At 39.0% G+C, this 15,666-nt stretch overlaps 1 protein-coding gene across 2 annotated transcripts in view; it reads right to left on the bottom strand.

Annotated features, from left to right (window-relative positions):
* VSIG1 (V-set and immunoglobulin domain containing 1) overlaps positions 1 to 14,710 on the bottom strand; it is a 34,827-nt gene extending 20,117 nt beyond the window's left edge. For both annotated transcript variants that reach the window (XM_045188532.2, XM_045188533.2), the window contains exons 1-2: positions 14,577 to 14,710; positions 2,377 to 2,540 (exon numbers count right to left, since the gene is read on the bottom strand). In XM_045188532.2, the coding sequence (XP_045044467.2) occupies positions 2,377 to 2,540; positions 14,577 to 14,625 (213 nt within the window). In that variant the 5' untranslated portion in view covers positions 14,626 to 14,710. The remainder of the gene's footprint in view (positions 1 to 2,376; positions 2,541 to 14,576) is intronic.
* Positions 14,711 to 15,666: the final 956 nt, after the last annotated feature.

Genomic DNA, 15,666 nt, shown 5'->3' with positions numbered 1-15,666 from the left:
GCTCCAAAACTACTTATCTGGAAAAGCAGAGAGAAGTGCATGCCTGCACTGTACAGAGGAAAATGGGGAGGGACTCAAGTTCTCTAGATTTAGAGATCTAAGGATGGGTATAATGGGGATCTTTCTGGGGCAAGGAGGAGAAAGAGAAAGCCTGCCTTTTTGGAGGTGATTTTCACTGTCTCCAAGCCAGGAACTGCCCCTACCTCACCCTGTCTTGTATGTGGCTTAAGGTACGAAAATAGCACAGGTCTCATGTTCTTCAGGAAATGCCTGGAATGTTTTATGATCAAGGAGCATGTTCTCACTAATCAAGTGTTTCAGTGCAGAAGATCTCTTTTGATTTGGACATTCCAAAAGAGTAGATACCTTAAAATACTTGTGCTGCCTGTATGAGACATTTTGAAAAATGAGGCAAATAAGTAAATAAGCTACTTAAATACTTATTTGTTCTTAGATTTTCTTTTTTTTTCCATAGATTTCCTTTCTAAAATTCTTCTAAGAGATGTCCTGAGCACAAGTCACATTCAGTTCAATAATCTACACCTTCTTCCTCTCCATTTCCAGGTCTAGAATAAAGTCACTTGGTCACAAGATCCTTTGGCCCTGCATCTCTGAGCTCCTCACCAGTCACAAAATTCAACTAAGAGGTGGCCTTGTAAATTTCAGTATCAGAGGAGGCATAAAGAAGATTTTGTGGTTTTGAATTCAGACTTTCCTGGCCTGGTCTGCAGGCATTTGAGGACATCTTGATTTGGGGACTAAACCTAATAATTTTTTTCAAAATATATTGGTAAGGCCTCTCTAAATTCAGCCTTTACTGGAAAAAATGAGAAGGACTATAAGCCTACAGATAAAGAATGTACTGAAAAGACTAGTAAGGAATGTACATTTAAAAAAGAAAGAAACATCATGTGATTATTGTCATCTACACTCTAAGAGAGCAGCACACTCAATTAACTGCAACATGTGAGCTATTGGGTCAGAACATTTTGGGTGATGGAAACTGGTAGACTCACTGTTGCTTTTGCTGCTGCTGATATTGATGGTAGTGTTTACAAGGATGAAAACTTACAGTGATTTATATTATTTTCCCAGTATTTTCACATACATTATGTCAGTTGATTCTCCATGAGACATGTAAAAGAGTATTACTGTTCTACCATATTTTAAGAGAGGCATAAAGTGATTCATATACTTGTCTAAGGTAACTAACTAGTACTGAGCAAAGTTGTTGAACTTTGACTAGAGGGTGGAATTGATAAAATATCCTCTTGAATGTTATTTCCTGCTAAAGAAGTGTTCAAGGCCTCTGGTAAAGAGATGACTCAGCATGCCCAAAAGACTAGTGATGGCTGAAACAACACCGGCCAAGGTGTGGCTCCTCCAATCTAACGTCCTTCTTCTTCACCTTTGCCCTTGAGCCTCCTCCAGTCTGCTCAGCTGGCTCTCTATCTTTCTACCAATCAAAACCTTCCCTTTCCTTCAAGGCCCAACTCAACTACATCCAACTCTTTCATATCACATTGATTTGTCTCTTCTTTGAATTCCTTGTTTTGGATTATATATCATTTTGAAAATCTAATGAAAGCTATAGATCTTTTCCCTCAAGGATTATGTGTTGGCATATGTGCCTGCACACTCATGTACCCACAGAGAGAGATACACGCACTTTGAGTATAAAATTTTAATCCTTGGGCTAATTTAAAGATGCAATTACCCTAAGGTCAGATGGAGAAAACCTGGGACTAGGCAGCTTGCAGGTAGAATCATTCTCTTCATTTGACTTTCACACACCCTCCTCTGGCAACCTCTTCCCCCAAACCCTAGCATACCCTTCTCTATCCTATAGCTTCCTGCTGCCTTTGTTTACCCAGAGTTAATCACTACCTTGGCCCTTCTCCACCTATCTTGGACTCTCATTGCACCAGGACTCAGTCTGATGCAATGAGCTAGCTCACTTAAAGGCAGATCCCATATGTTAAGTTTGACTGAGATCTACACATCAATTAGGACATGAATTTGAATTAGGGTCTTCTGGAAATAATAGTCAGAAAGATTTTTTTTTTTGGAGGGGAGGAAGCCCTTTCAGAACTGCTTATTTCACCTATGAGAAAGACCATTCCTGTCTAATCTGGAATACCTGATATACTTGATGTTGACTTACACAGAATTAAGATAACAGGCTATAAGTGAATATGAAGAGAGGTCAAAGGCTAAGTCACTTACATGATGGTATTCCCTAAGCAGCTATCTTCAAATTCTTTGTATCTAAGGTTCTGCCACTGTTGTCACTGTCTTACCATTCCTTCACACACTGACTTCAACAGGTTATGTCAGAGCTCTTAAAGGGGAATAATTTAGGAATAACGTTCTTACAGTAATTGGACGTAACTCCTTTTCATTGGAGAAGGACCACTGGATGGAAAGATTGTCCCGGGAGGCCACAGTGGTTGTGTAGATGCAGATGAGAGTGACATTAGATCCAACAGTCACATTCACGACACGGTTTGGGATGGTCACTTGCACCCCACTGACTTGACCTGAAAAGATAATCATCAAAAATAATGGTACACACTCACATTCTGACAACAGTTTTCATTACAAAGCATTTTCAATGACATTTTATTTGAGGAATGCAAGGTGAAGAGGATAAAATAGAATGAGCCATATAGGAAAGCTGAGCAAGCAATTGGCATGGGGTAAGGGAGTTTTTAACAAATTACTATGTGAATATACTCAAGTCCTATGTGATAGTGAGGTGATAGCACTGAACTGGGAATTTCTTCTGTGTAAGAATGGCCTCAATCACTTCTTGTCCTGTTGGCTGAGATCAAGTGAAGAATAGCCTTGGACAGAGGTTCTTAAAGTGTTGTCTGGGGCCTCACAAAGGTCCTTGAGTATGGGGAACAATCAATCTAGTTTTCCCAGAACTAGGGGTTCCCTTAGACACGGGACTTTCCATTTTAAAACCGGGTCTCAGTGCTTAAGCCAGAAACTATCCAGGAAAACTAGGACGAGTTTGTTACCCTATCTATAAGACCATTTTGTTAACTGAAAGACAAAAATTATATTCATAATGCTAAGATGTTATTTTTCTTTTTCACTCTCATCCTCTCATCAGTCTACAGTGAAGTGTTCTAGAAGCTACACAATAATGATATCACTGCTCTGGTAACTAATGGAATGTGTGCTTGTGTATTTTTGTGTTTAACTTCTTTGTTTTACTTGCTAATACAGTAAATATAGATACAAATAACCCACATAGCAAAACTTCCTTGGCTTCCCCAATAATTTTCAATTAAAATTGTCTAGAATTAAATGCATACATATATACACACGAAGACAAGCAAAAATGGACAGATATGAATAAGATCAGTAGATTTTATAAATGTCAGTGTCCTGGTTGTAATATTATATTATAGTTTTACAATATGTTACCATGGGGGGTACGGTTATATAAAGCATACATGGGATGACTGTCTTACAATTTTTTTAAAGATTTTATTTATTTATTTTTAGAGAGAGGGGAAGGGAGGGAAAAAGAGAGAAACATCAGTGTGTGGTTGCCTCTCGTGCGCCCCCTACTGGGGACCTGGCCCACAACCCAGGCATGTACACTGGGAATCAAATCAGCAACCCTTTGGTTTGCAGGCCAGCACTCAATCCACTGAGCCACACCAGCCAGGGCTGTCTTAAAAATTTTAATGACTGCAGTATCTAAAGCGATATTCTATATTTCATTACTGATATTGATGTTATATGTCTTATTTGCTTTTATTTCTTACCAGTGTTGCTGGAGATTTGTCAATTTTATTTATTGATTCTCTCCAAAGAACCGGATTTTTTATTTCATTTAATTTTCTCTATAGTTTTCTTATTTTATTTATTTATTTATTTATTTAAATATATTTGTTGATTATACTATTACAGTTGTCCCATTTCCCCCTTCACTCCACTCCATCCTGTCCACCCACTCCCTCCCATATTCCCCCCAAATCCCCCAATAGTTCATGTCCATGGGTCATACTTATAAGTTCTTTGGTTTCTACATTTCCTATACCATTCTTACCCTCCGCCTGTCTATTTTCTACCTACCATTTATGCTACTTATTCTCTGTACCTTTCCCCCATCTCTCCCCCTCCCACTCCCCTGTTGATAACCCTCCATGTGATCTCCATTTCTCTGGTTCTGTTCCTGTTCTAGTCATTTACTTAGTTTGTTTTGTTTTCATTTTAGGTGTGGTTGTTAATAACTGTGAGTTTGCTGTCATTCTTACTGTTCATATTTTTTATCTTCTTTTTATTAGATAAATCCCTTTAACATTTCATAAAATAAGGGCTTGGTGATGAACTCCTTTAACTTGACCTTATCTGAGAAGCACTTTATCTGCCCTTCCATTCTAAATGATAGCTTTTCTGGATAGAGTAATCTTGGATGTAGGTCCTTGCCTTTCATGACTTCAAATACTTCTTTCCAGCCCCTTCTTGCCTGCAAGGTCTCTTTTAAGAAATCAGCTGACAGTCTTATGGGAACTCCTTTGTAGGTAACTGTGTCCTTTTCTCTTGCTGCTTCTAAGATTCTCTCCTTCTGTTTCATCTTGGGTAATATAATTATGATGTGCCTTGGTGTGTTCCTCCTTGGGTCCAGCTTCTTTGGGACTCTCTGAACTTCCTGGACTTCCTGGAAGTCTATTTCCTTTGCCAGATTAGGGAAGTTCTCCTTCAGTATTTGTTCAAGTAAGTTTTCAATTTTTTGTTCTTCCTCTTCTCCTTCTGGTACCCCTATAATTTGGATGTTGGAATGTTTAAAGATGTCCTGGAGGTTCCTAAGCCTCTCCTCATTTTTTTGAATTCCTGTTTCTTCATTCTTTTCTGGTTGGATGTTTCTTTCTTCCTTCTGGTCCACACCGTTGATTTGAGTCCCAGTTTTATTTACATCACTATTGGTTCCCTGTACATTTTCCTTTGTCTCTCTTAGCATAGCCTTCATTTCTTCATCTAATTTGCGACCAAATTCAACCAATTCTGTGAGCTTCCTGATTACCAGTGTTTTGAAATGTGCATCTGATAGGTTGGCCATCTCTTCATTGCTTAGTTGTATTTTTTCTGGAGCTTTGATCTGTTCTTTCATTTGGGCCATTTTTTTTTTTTTTTGTCTTGGTGCACCTGTTATATAAAGGAGCAGAGCCTTAGGTGTCCACCAGAGCGGGATAACGCTTGTAGCTGCTCTGTGATGCTGTATGTGGGGAAGGGTTCGATAGGGAACGATGGCACTTGTTCCACTCTCTGCCAATTTTCAGTCACTTCCTCTACTACCCACAATAAAATTGTGCCCTTCTGGTGCTGGTCACTGAGTGGGTGGGTTTGTGTATGTTCTAGGCCCCTGTGCGTCTCTCCAGCAAACTCTCCTGTGAGACTGGGAGTTTCTCCTGCTGCTGCCTCAACCCCCACAGGTGTTTTCAATCAGAGGTTTGAGGCTTTATTTCCCTGCACTGGAGCCCTGGGTTGCATGGTCTGCTTCTCTCCCCCATCGTTCCTCCCGGTTTATCTATGTGAGAATGTGGGGCTGCAGGGTCCTCCAGCCACCACCTTGTGGGGTCTGCCAGCTGCAGCCTGGACCACTCTGCTCCACAATCCACCACCTTGCTGTGTCCATCAGCCACTGCCTTGTCAAAAGTCCCCGCCACTCGACTGCCCATCTCGGCCCCTCCCACCAGTCTGGATGAATGTTTCTTCCTTATCTCCTTGGTTGTCGGACTTCCATACAGTTCAATTTTCTGTCAGTTCTGGTTGTTTTTTGTTTTGAAATTGTTGTCCTTTTTTTGGTTGTGCGAGGGGGCACAATGTGTCTACCTACGCCTCCATCTTTGCTGGAAGTCCAGTTTTCTTATTTTAATTTCACTGACTTCACCTCATTCTTACTTCTTGAATTCTGTTTTTAATAGAAATTTAAAAACTAGATGCCTATGCTTTTGAAGGTGAGGTGATCTTTTTGGTCTCTCTTTTGTACAGAGTACATATCATTTTAAACCTATTTCCCAGACCTTGTGGTTCTTCTATCAGATGATTACAAAGGTGCCATAAAAATAATAAGGAATTTGCACAGGCACTTCTGCTCAGCCAAGTTCTTCAAACTTCTTGGCATCCAAGATTAGGAGAAAATTGTTTTTCTTCTGCTTGGGGGTGATCAACACAGAAAGAATAACCCCACTATATTCTTCATTGCTTCTGGTACTGGAACAAAAGCAGATTCTGAAGGATAAAAGCTATTTTCTCTTCAGACCATCAGCGTCTTGTTCACCACATCAACCTTGATTACGAAATCCCCCACCAAATGCTGAAGGCCACAGCCATAGAAGAAATGATACTTTTTTGGCCATTGAAGCAGTCATAGTGACTTCAACTCTTAATTAGTTCCTTCTTTATAGTTGTTTTCAGATTATTTTTTCCTTTTTCTAGATCCTTGATGTAGGAACTTCAATTAATGACTTGAGATGTTTGTTCGTTTCAAATGTAAGCATTAGGTATTACAAATATCTCTCTCAGGAGTGCTTTAGTTGCATGTTACATATTTCTATACATTATATTTTTATTTTCATTCAGTTTATATATATTTTTAAATTTTTCTTTGAGATTTCATTGTTGATCAATACATTATTTAGAAGTGTGTTGAATCATTTTCAAATACTTAAGGACTTATTATCTTTCAGTTCTTGATTTCTAGATTGCATTGAGCTCAGAGAACAAACCCTGTATGATTTCATTTTTTTTTTAAGTTGATGTCTGTTTTATGTCCAAGCACATGGTCTATTTGGCAAATGTTCCATGGGTGCTTGGGAGGAAAAGTGCATTCTGCTGTTACTTGGAGAAGTGTCCTATACAAAAAGATACACTTTAAAATGTTATGAATACTCCCCAAGATAGACCGAGTTATAGGCCATAAAAGAAACCTTAACAAATTTAAATGAACAAAAGTCATATAATGTTTGCTCTCAACCACAATGGAATTAAAGTAGAAATCAATAACAAAGAAATTACCACAAAAGCCCCAATCACATGGTGATTAAATAATATACTTCTGAACAACAAATTGATTGAAAAGAAATCTCAAAAGAAAGTTAAACATATCTTGAACTAAATAAAAAACACAAATACCATATGATCTCACCTTTAAGTGGTACCTAATCAACAAAACAAACAAGCAAGCAAAATATAACCAGACACATTGAAATTAAGAACAATCTGACAGTAACCAGAGGGGAGGTGGGAGGGAATAATGGGGGAGGAAGAGGGGAAGGGTTTTCAGGAACAACTATAAAGGACACACAGACAAAACCAAGGGGGGTGGAATCAGGGGAGAGAGGTGGGATGGCTAGGGTAGGGGGGAGTGGTGGAAGGTAAATGGAGACAACTGTACTTGAGCAACAATGAAATAATTTAAAAAATACAACTTATCAAAATTTATGGTATGGAGTAAAAGCAGTCCTTAGAGGGAAATTTACACCATTGAACATATATTAGAAAAGAAAAAAAAAAAGATCTGAAATCAATCATGGAAGACTGCACCTTAGGAAACTAGAAAAAAAAAAAATCAGATTAAATCCAAAGTGAGCAGAAGAAAATAAATAATGAAAACTAGAGCAGGGACTAATGAAATTAAAAAACAAGAAATCATTAGAGAAAATCAATAAAACCAAAATTGGTTATTTGAAAATATCAATAATATTGATAAGATTCTAGCCAAGCTAAGAAAAAAATAGAGTACACAAATTACTAATACTAGAAATGAAGAAAAGGACATTGCTACAGATTCTATTGGCATTAAAAAGATAATAAAGAATTCATTTATTAGGTCAAGTAGTTTTTTGGTGGAGTCTATAGGATTTTCCATGTACACTATCATGTCATCTGCAAACAGTGACAGTTTCATTTCCTCCTTTCCAATTTGGATGCCTTTTATTGCTTTTTCTTGTCTGATTGCTGTGGCCAGGACTTCCAATACTATGTTGAATAGGAGTGGTGAGAGAGGGCATCCTTGTCTTGTTCCTGATCTTAGTGGGAAAGCTCTAAGTTTTTGTCCATTGGGTGTGATGTTGGCTGTAGGTCTCTCATATATGGCCTTTATTATGTTGAGGAATGCTCCCTCTATTCCCACTTTGCTGAGTGTTTTTATCAGAAATGGGTGCTGTATCTTATCAAATGCTTTTTCCGCATCTATTGATATGATTATGTGATTTTTGTCTTTGCTGTTGTTTATGTGATGCAGCACAATTTACAGTAGCCAAGTACTGGAAGCAACCTAATCAGCACCTCCAGTTCCATCAGCAAATTAGTGGATCAAAAAACTATGGTACATTTACACAATAGAATTCTGTGCAGCAGAGAGAAAGAAAGAGCTTATACCCTTTGCAATGGCATGGATGGAACTAGACAGCATTATGCTAAGTGAAATAAGCCAGATGGTGAGGGACAAATACCATATGATCTCACCTTTAACTGTAACATAATCAACAAAAGAAAAAAGCAAACAAAATATAACCAGAGACATTGAAGTTAAGAACAATCTGACAATAGCCAGAGGGGAGTGGTGAGAGGACAGTGGGGATAGGGGATTACAGGAACTACTATAAAGGACACATGGACAAAATCAAGTTGAGGGCTGGAGCGGGGGGAGCAAGGTGGGTTCATATGGGGTGGGGTGGTGGGATGGGGAGAAAAGGCATACAACTGCAATTGAATAACTATAAAAATTAAAAAATATATATATAAATAAAAAGATAATAAAGAAATACAAGAACAACCCTATGCCCACAAATTCAACAATTTAGATGAAATGGACCAATGTCCTGAAAGACACAATATTCCAAAATTCATACAAGAAGAACTAAACAATTCAAACAGGCTTATATCTATTCTATGTTTATTTAAAAAATTGAATTAATAATCAAAAACCTTCCAAAACAGAAAGCAGCAGGCCCAGATGGTTTCATTGGTGAATTCTACCAAATATTTAAGGAAGAAATTTTACCAATTCTCTATAATCTCTTTCAAAAGATAGAAGAGAATGAATATTTCCCCACTCATTATAGGATGGCCTCATCACCCTAGTATTAAACCCAGACAAAGACAATATAAGAAAAGAACTCAAATACATCTCATGAATATAAATACAAAAATAGTAAAAAAATTAGCAAACCAAATTCAACAATATATGACAAGAATCTATACCATGACCAAGTGGGATTTATCCTGGGTATGCAAGCCTAGTTCAACAATTAAAAATCAATGAATGTACTTCTAGTCAAGATGGTGGTGTAGGCAGATTTGGCTCACCTCTTCACACAACCACATCCAAATTCCATCTAAAATATAGAACAACCATCAGTCAGAACTGTCAGAAATCGAGTTGAGTGGAAGTCTGACAAGTATGGAATGAAAGAAACTACATCAACCAGACTAGTAAGAAAAGCAGAGGCATGGAATGGGCTGGTTCCACATCGACGTGTAGTGGATAAAAGTTGGGAAGGATATCTTGGAGTCAAGGAGTCCCAGCTCTGCATCAGAACTCCCAGCCCAGGGACCCAGTGCCAGAAAGATAAGTCCCCATAACTTCTGGCTGCAAAAACCAGTGGGAACTGAGTGGGTGGAAGAAACCTCTGGAGTCCCAAGCAATTCCTCTTAAAGAACCACCACACGGGACTTACTCAGACTCACTCCCTCTGAGCTCCAGCAATGGGTGAGCAGCTTGAAAAGCACCAGCGGCATACAGGGAGAAACTGAAGTGTCTGGAATCAAGCCAAGCAGAGTCCATTGCCCTTTTCTGAACCCTCTTCTGAGAGACCACAGAGTTGGCAGGCTGGTGCCATATCTGAGACTATCAACCTGGCTAACACTGTTTGCCCTGCCCTGGAAATCCCCAGTACTCTGTCGAACCCAACTTAAGGGTCAATCCAACCTGTTTTTCCATATGAATGGATGGTCTAGGCTCACGCTTCACAAGTTCCTAAATCCTCTCAAACAAGGAACAGCCAGCCTCAGTGAGCCCCCAGCCCCCAGGTACCACATGGTAAGTGGCCCCAGGCCTGGTACTAGTAGCAGCCAGCCTAGATTGACATCTTGGCTTCACCTGGGAATCTCCAAGCCCAGCACAAGTAGCAGCATCTCAGATTGCTTCATAGCTCAGGCAGGGCAAAACAGGTGAGGGCTGATCTTGGCCTGCACCACCTGTGAAACTTCAGAGCCTGCACACCCAGTGGACAGCTACAGATCATGTTGGAGCACCACCACTCTGCCCTACACATCTGATCCTCCATAGAGAGTAAAGGTTGGTGGTCAGTGGTCACAGCCAATACTTGCAGCTGACTGGCTTGGGTAAATAACTCCCATTGACCTGCCAACAGCACTCAAAGCTCAACTATAAGAGGAAGGTGTACTCAGCCCACCTGAAGTGGCACCTTGAGTATGCATCTTGGAAGGTAGCAGAAACTATGCCACTGGACCTTACAGAATACCTACTATATTAGGCCACACTACCAAGACAGGAAGTCATAGCAGCTCTACCTAACACACAGAAACAAACACAGAGAGATTGCCAAAAAGGAGCAGGGAGAAAACATGGCCCAAAATGAAAGAACAGATCAAAATTCCAGAAAAAGTATGAAACAAAATGGAGATAGCAATTTATCAGATTCCGAGTTCAAAATAGAGTTATAACGATGCTCAAGAACTTAGTGAGGACTTCAATAGCATAAAAAAGATCCAGTCAGAAATGGAGGATGCACTAATTGAGATGAAAAATAATTTACAGGGAAACAACAGTAGAGTGGATGAAGCCAAGCATCAAATCAATGATTTGGAACATAAGGAAGCAAAAAACAACCAATCAGAACAATAAGAAAAAAGAATCCAAAAAAATGAGGAAAGTGTAAGCAGTTGTCCTCTGGGACAACTTCAAGCATTCCAACATTTGCATCATAGGGGTGCCAGAAGGAGAAGAGAAAGAGTAAGAAATTGGAAACCTATTTGAAAAAATAATGAAAGAAAACTTCTGTAACTCAGTGAAGGAAATAGACATGCAAGTTCAGGAAGAACAGGATTGAAAGAGATCCACTCCAAGACACTTCATAATTAAAATGCCAAAGGTTAAAGATAGAGTCTTTTTAAGTATATTTTATTGATTATGCTATTACAGTTGTTCCAGTTTTTTCCTCCTTTTTATCCCCCTCCTCCCTGCACCACCCTCCTCACCTTCCAACATTCCTGCCCCTCCCACCTCCCCTCCCCCCCCTCCCCCCCCCCATCCCGGCAGCTCATGTCCATGGGTTGTTCTTGGGCTTCTCCATTTTCTATACTATTCTTAACCTCCTCCTGTCTATTTTGTGCCTACCAATTACGCTTCTTATTCCCTGTACCTTTCTCCCCCTTCCCCTCCCCACTGATAATCCTCCATGTGATCTTCATTTCTGTGATTCTGTTCCTGTTCTACTTGTTTGCTTGGTTTGTTTTTTTAATTTCTTCTTGGTTTTAGGTTCAGCTGTTGATAGTTTGTTGTCTCTTTACTGGTCATAGTTTTTGATCTTGCATTTCTTAGGTAAGTCCTTTTACATTTCATATAATAAGGGCTTGGTGATGGTGAGCTCCTTTAACTTGACCTTATCTGGGAAGCACTTTATCTGCCCTTCCATTCTAAAAGACAACTGTGCTGGGTGGAGTAATATTGGATGCAGGCCCTTGCCTTTCAAGACTTTGAATACTTCTTTCCAGCTCCTTCTTGCCTGTAAGGTTTCTTTTGAGAAATCAGCTAATAGTCAGTAGTCTTTAGCTGATTTCTTATGGGAAGTCTTTGTTGGTAACTCCTTTCCTGTTGCTGCTTTTAAGATTAAAGGGGATGATCTTAAAAGCAGCTAGAGAAAAGATGTGAGTTACCTACAGGGGAGTTCCCATAATACTATCACCTGATTTCTCAAAAGAAATTTTGCAGGCCAGAGGGGACTGGCAAGAAATATTGAAAGCCATGAAAAGCAGGAACCTGTAGCCGAGATTGTTCAATCCAGCAAAGCTATCACTTAGAATCAAAAGGCAAATAAAGAGATACCCAGACCAGAAAAAAATGAAGAATTTCATCATCACCAAACCATTATTATATGAAATGTTAAAGGGACTACTTAAGGAAAAAAAAGATCAAAACTAGGAACACTGAAATGGCAATAAATACATATATATGAACAATTGAGTCTCAAAAAAAGATGGGAGGGTGTGCGGAGAATGGGTGAGGAGTTTAGGGAATTAAGAAGTACAAATAGCCTTGGCTGGTGTGACTCATTGGATTGAGTGCCAGCCTGTGAACCAAAGGGTGGCTGGTTTGATTCCCAGTCAGGGCACATGCCTGGGTTGCAGGCCAGGTACCCAGAAGGGAGCATGTGAGAGGCAACCACACATTGATGTTTCTCTCCCTCCCTTACCCTGTCTTTAAAAGTAAATAAATAAAATATAAAAAAAAAGAAGTACAAATAGGTAGTTACAGAATAACCATGGGGATGTAAAGTACAGTAGAGAAAATGGAGTAGCCAAAGAACTTATAGGCATTACCCATTGACATGAACAATGAATGGTGTAGGGATTGCCTGAAGGAGGTGTTTGGTGGAGGAGGGAAAATTGGAGAAACGTGGAACAAATGTAATATCAAAACCAATAAATTATAATTTAAAAATCAATTAATGTAACCCATCACAGCAACAGGCTAAAGAAAAAATCACATGATAATATCAACAGATGAAGAGAAAGCATTTAATGAAATCTAACACCCATTTGTGATTTTTAAAAAATCTCTTAATAAGCTAGAAATAGAAATAGAGCGAAACTTCCTCAACTTGATAAAAGACATCTATAAAACACCTATAGCTATAAGTCGTAACACCATAAAACCTAGAGGAAAACATTGGCAGGAAAATCTCAGACATTCCATGCAGCAACAGCCTCACAGACACGTCCCCTAAAGCAAGGGGCATAAAGGAAAGAATAAACAAATGGGACCTCATCAAAATAAAAAGCTTCTGCATGGCTAAAGAAAACTGCATTACAATAAAAAGAGAAATGGAAATTGAGAAAGATGGCTTTTTCCAGCTGTAAGTCTTGGTTAGATCATTGGATAAATGCAGTATTGCCTTTCTTTTTTTCAATTGTTGTTCAAGTACAGTTGTGTCCATTTCCCCCCACCACTGCCCCTCACCCCTCCCACCCTTGATCCTACCCCCCCCCCCTTTGGCTTTGTCTATGCTGCCTTTTGGTGAATCCATAGAACATGTTTGGTTAAGCATCTTGTAATGAACATATAGAGAACTATTAACTAAAAATCATATAGTTTTGGAAAGTAACATTTTTATTATGGTTATAAAAATAGTGTAATATTTTTTGCAGAAACCCTGGAAAATATAGAACAGGTGGGGAATAAAATAAAAATCATGTATGATTTTATCATCCAGAGGAAATCATTATGAGTGGTTTGGTATATAACCTTCTAGTAATTTATTCTAGGCATGTGTGTGTATCCTACTTTTTCACTTAATATTTTATCTTGATCATTTTCTTATGTCATTAAATATACTTAGTAAACCTCATGCTAATGACTGCCCAATATTACTGATGGATTAAAGATATAATTTTGGGCCCTGGCTGGTGTGGCTCAGTGGATTGAGTGCTGGCCTGCAAACCAAAGGGTAACTGGTTCAACTCGCAGACAGGGCACATGCCTGGGCTGCTGGCCAGGTCCCCAGGGGGCGTGAGAGAGGCAACCACACACTGGTGTTTCTCTCCCTCTCTTTCTCCGTCCCTTCACCTCTCTAAAAATAAATAAATAAAATCTTTTTAAAAAGGTATCATTTTGGGGAAGAAAGTATATTACTTTATCTACCATGGACCTAATTATATAATAATAAATTCAAAATATATCTGGTATTTGAAAAAACTAGCCAAGGAATTTTTCCGAATTACTGAGCTCTTATGAGTCTAACTGACATCAGGATTTTAACTCTAAAAGTGATTTTGTTCTGCTCAAATCCCTGAAATACCCATATCATGCATAATGATAAATCACTCACATATTTTCCAAAATACGGTCTTAGGCTTGAAAAAGTACAAGTCCCTATGAAGTGTTAGATAGGAAAACATGGCAGGCCCTCCCAGCCAGGTTCTGCCTGCTGTAGCAATTAGGTCCATCACAGGCAGGTTAAAGGAAATAATATTCAAGTAAAAAGAAAAAAATATCCTTAATATAAGCTTGAGCTTCTGAGTAAGTTCAGTTTCCAAACTTAAAAACATAGCTACTGTGATTTGTCTTTAAAAATATGTTTAAATTCAGAAGCTAGAGAAAACAATTCTATTTACAGGCTACCCATCTCCCAAGTCAGCATAGCACATATTTGCTAAGCAAAATTTCTGAACATTATTTTACTCAGATTACTAATCATAATTTGGTTCCAGTACAGGTGGGGAATATTCTTTGTAAAAATTTACAATTTCAGTTTAAAATGAAACTCCATTCCCAATTTTCTTTGGTGGTTTGGAGATTCTTTCCTTACCTGCAAGGCAGTTTAGGATCAGAAAGACCTTCCAAAATGCGAACACCATGGAGTCCAAGTTCGTGTGCAGCTGGGGACCAGCAGCTTGCCTGGGCTAGGCTGAGTCTCAGACTGGCCGCTTTAATCACACTGAGGTTGGGGCAGGCTTATATGTGGACATCACTGAGCAAACAAGCTTTTTCGGACTTGCGCATTGGGTACAGAGCTTTTTCAGGGCAGATTTCTGTTTCTTTGAAACACTTTTCATGGGGCGTGTTTCCTTGATGTATTTGCTACTGTGTTAATAATAAACCCACGTATTTAAATTCTTCAAGCTCTTTGTACACCAATTCTCTAAGTTTTATTGTTTAAAATCAATTTTATTAAAAGTTATACTGGGGGGAGATATAGTTGGAAGAGAGCCTATGCAAATACAAGTTGACAAGTCTAATTAATATCAAATATTCCCATAAAAGTCTTAAAACATTGATTCAGTAACATCCTTTTACAAATTAGGTTAGTAAACTGATGTTCTAAGATTTTCTCAGGAGACGGAGTTCACAAAAAGAGTACAGGGGTTATGAAGCAAAAAAACCCATTAATTTCTATGTGAATAAACTCTGGACATGTCACACTTTTTTTTGAAGTCCTGGCAGTTCTCACTGCCCTCCACCAAAACTGGCAGTAAAATGAATTTCACACTTCTGTCTTCTGGGTTAGAAAACTCACAGCATTTTTTCACTTACCTAATTTTGCAAAATCAAATGAGGGAAAAATGCTTTAAGACTTCCATTGAATGAGTCTGAATTTTTGTAGAAGTAAGTAACTGAATAGGGGCTACAAGACTTCCTTGGAAAGGAGGTTCAATAGGAGGGAATGGCAGGCTGCACAGGTGAGAAGCCTTCACGTGAAAAAGAACTTCTGACAGTGTTCCTTTTGTGCTTGCCCTCAAATACGAAAGGGCCTCCTCTGGCTTTTCCCATATAGTCTTGAAGTCCTGCCGTTTACATCTCTGTAATGGCTCCCAGATTTGTCCTTTCTCCAATCCGCTGTTTCCATTGTGGACCAGGTCCAGATCCTCAATCCCTGGGCTGCTATAGCAGTTTCCTAA

The sequence above is a fragment of the Desmodus rotundus genome, chromosome X, assembly GCF_022682495.2.
Source record: "Desmodus rotundus isolate HL8 chromosome X, HLdesRot8A.1, whole genome shotgun sequence".
NCBI classification, from domain to species: domain Eukaryota; kingdom Metazoa; phylum Chordata; class Mammalia; order Chiroptera; family Phyllostomidae; genus Desmodus; species Desmodus rotundus.
The sequence above is the reverse complement of the archived record's forward strand: the minus strand, read 5'-3'. Positions and strand labels throughout refer to the sequence as shown.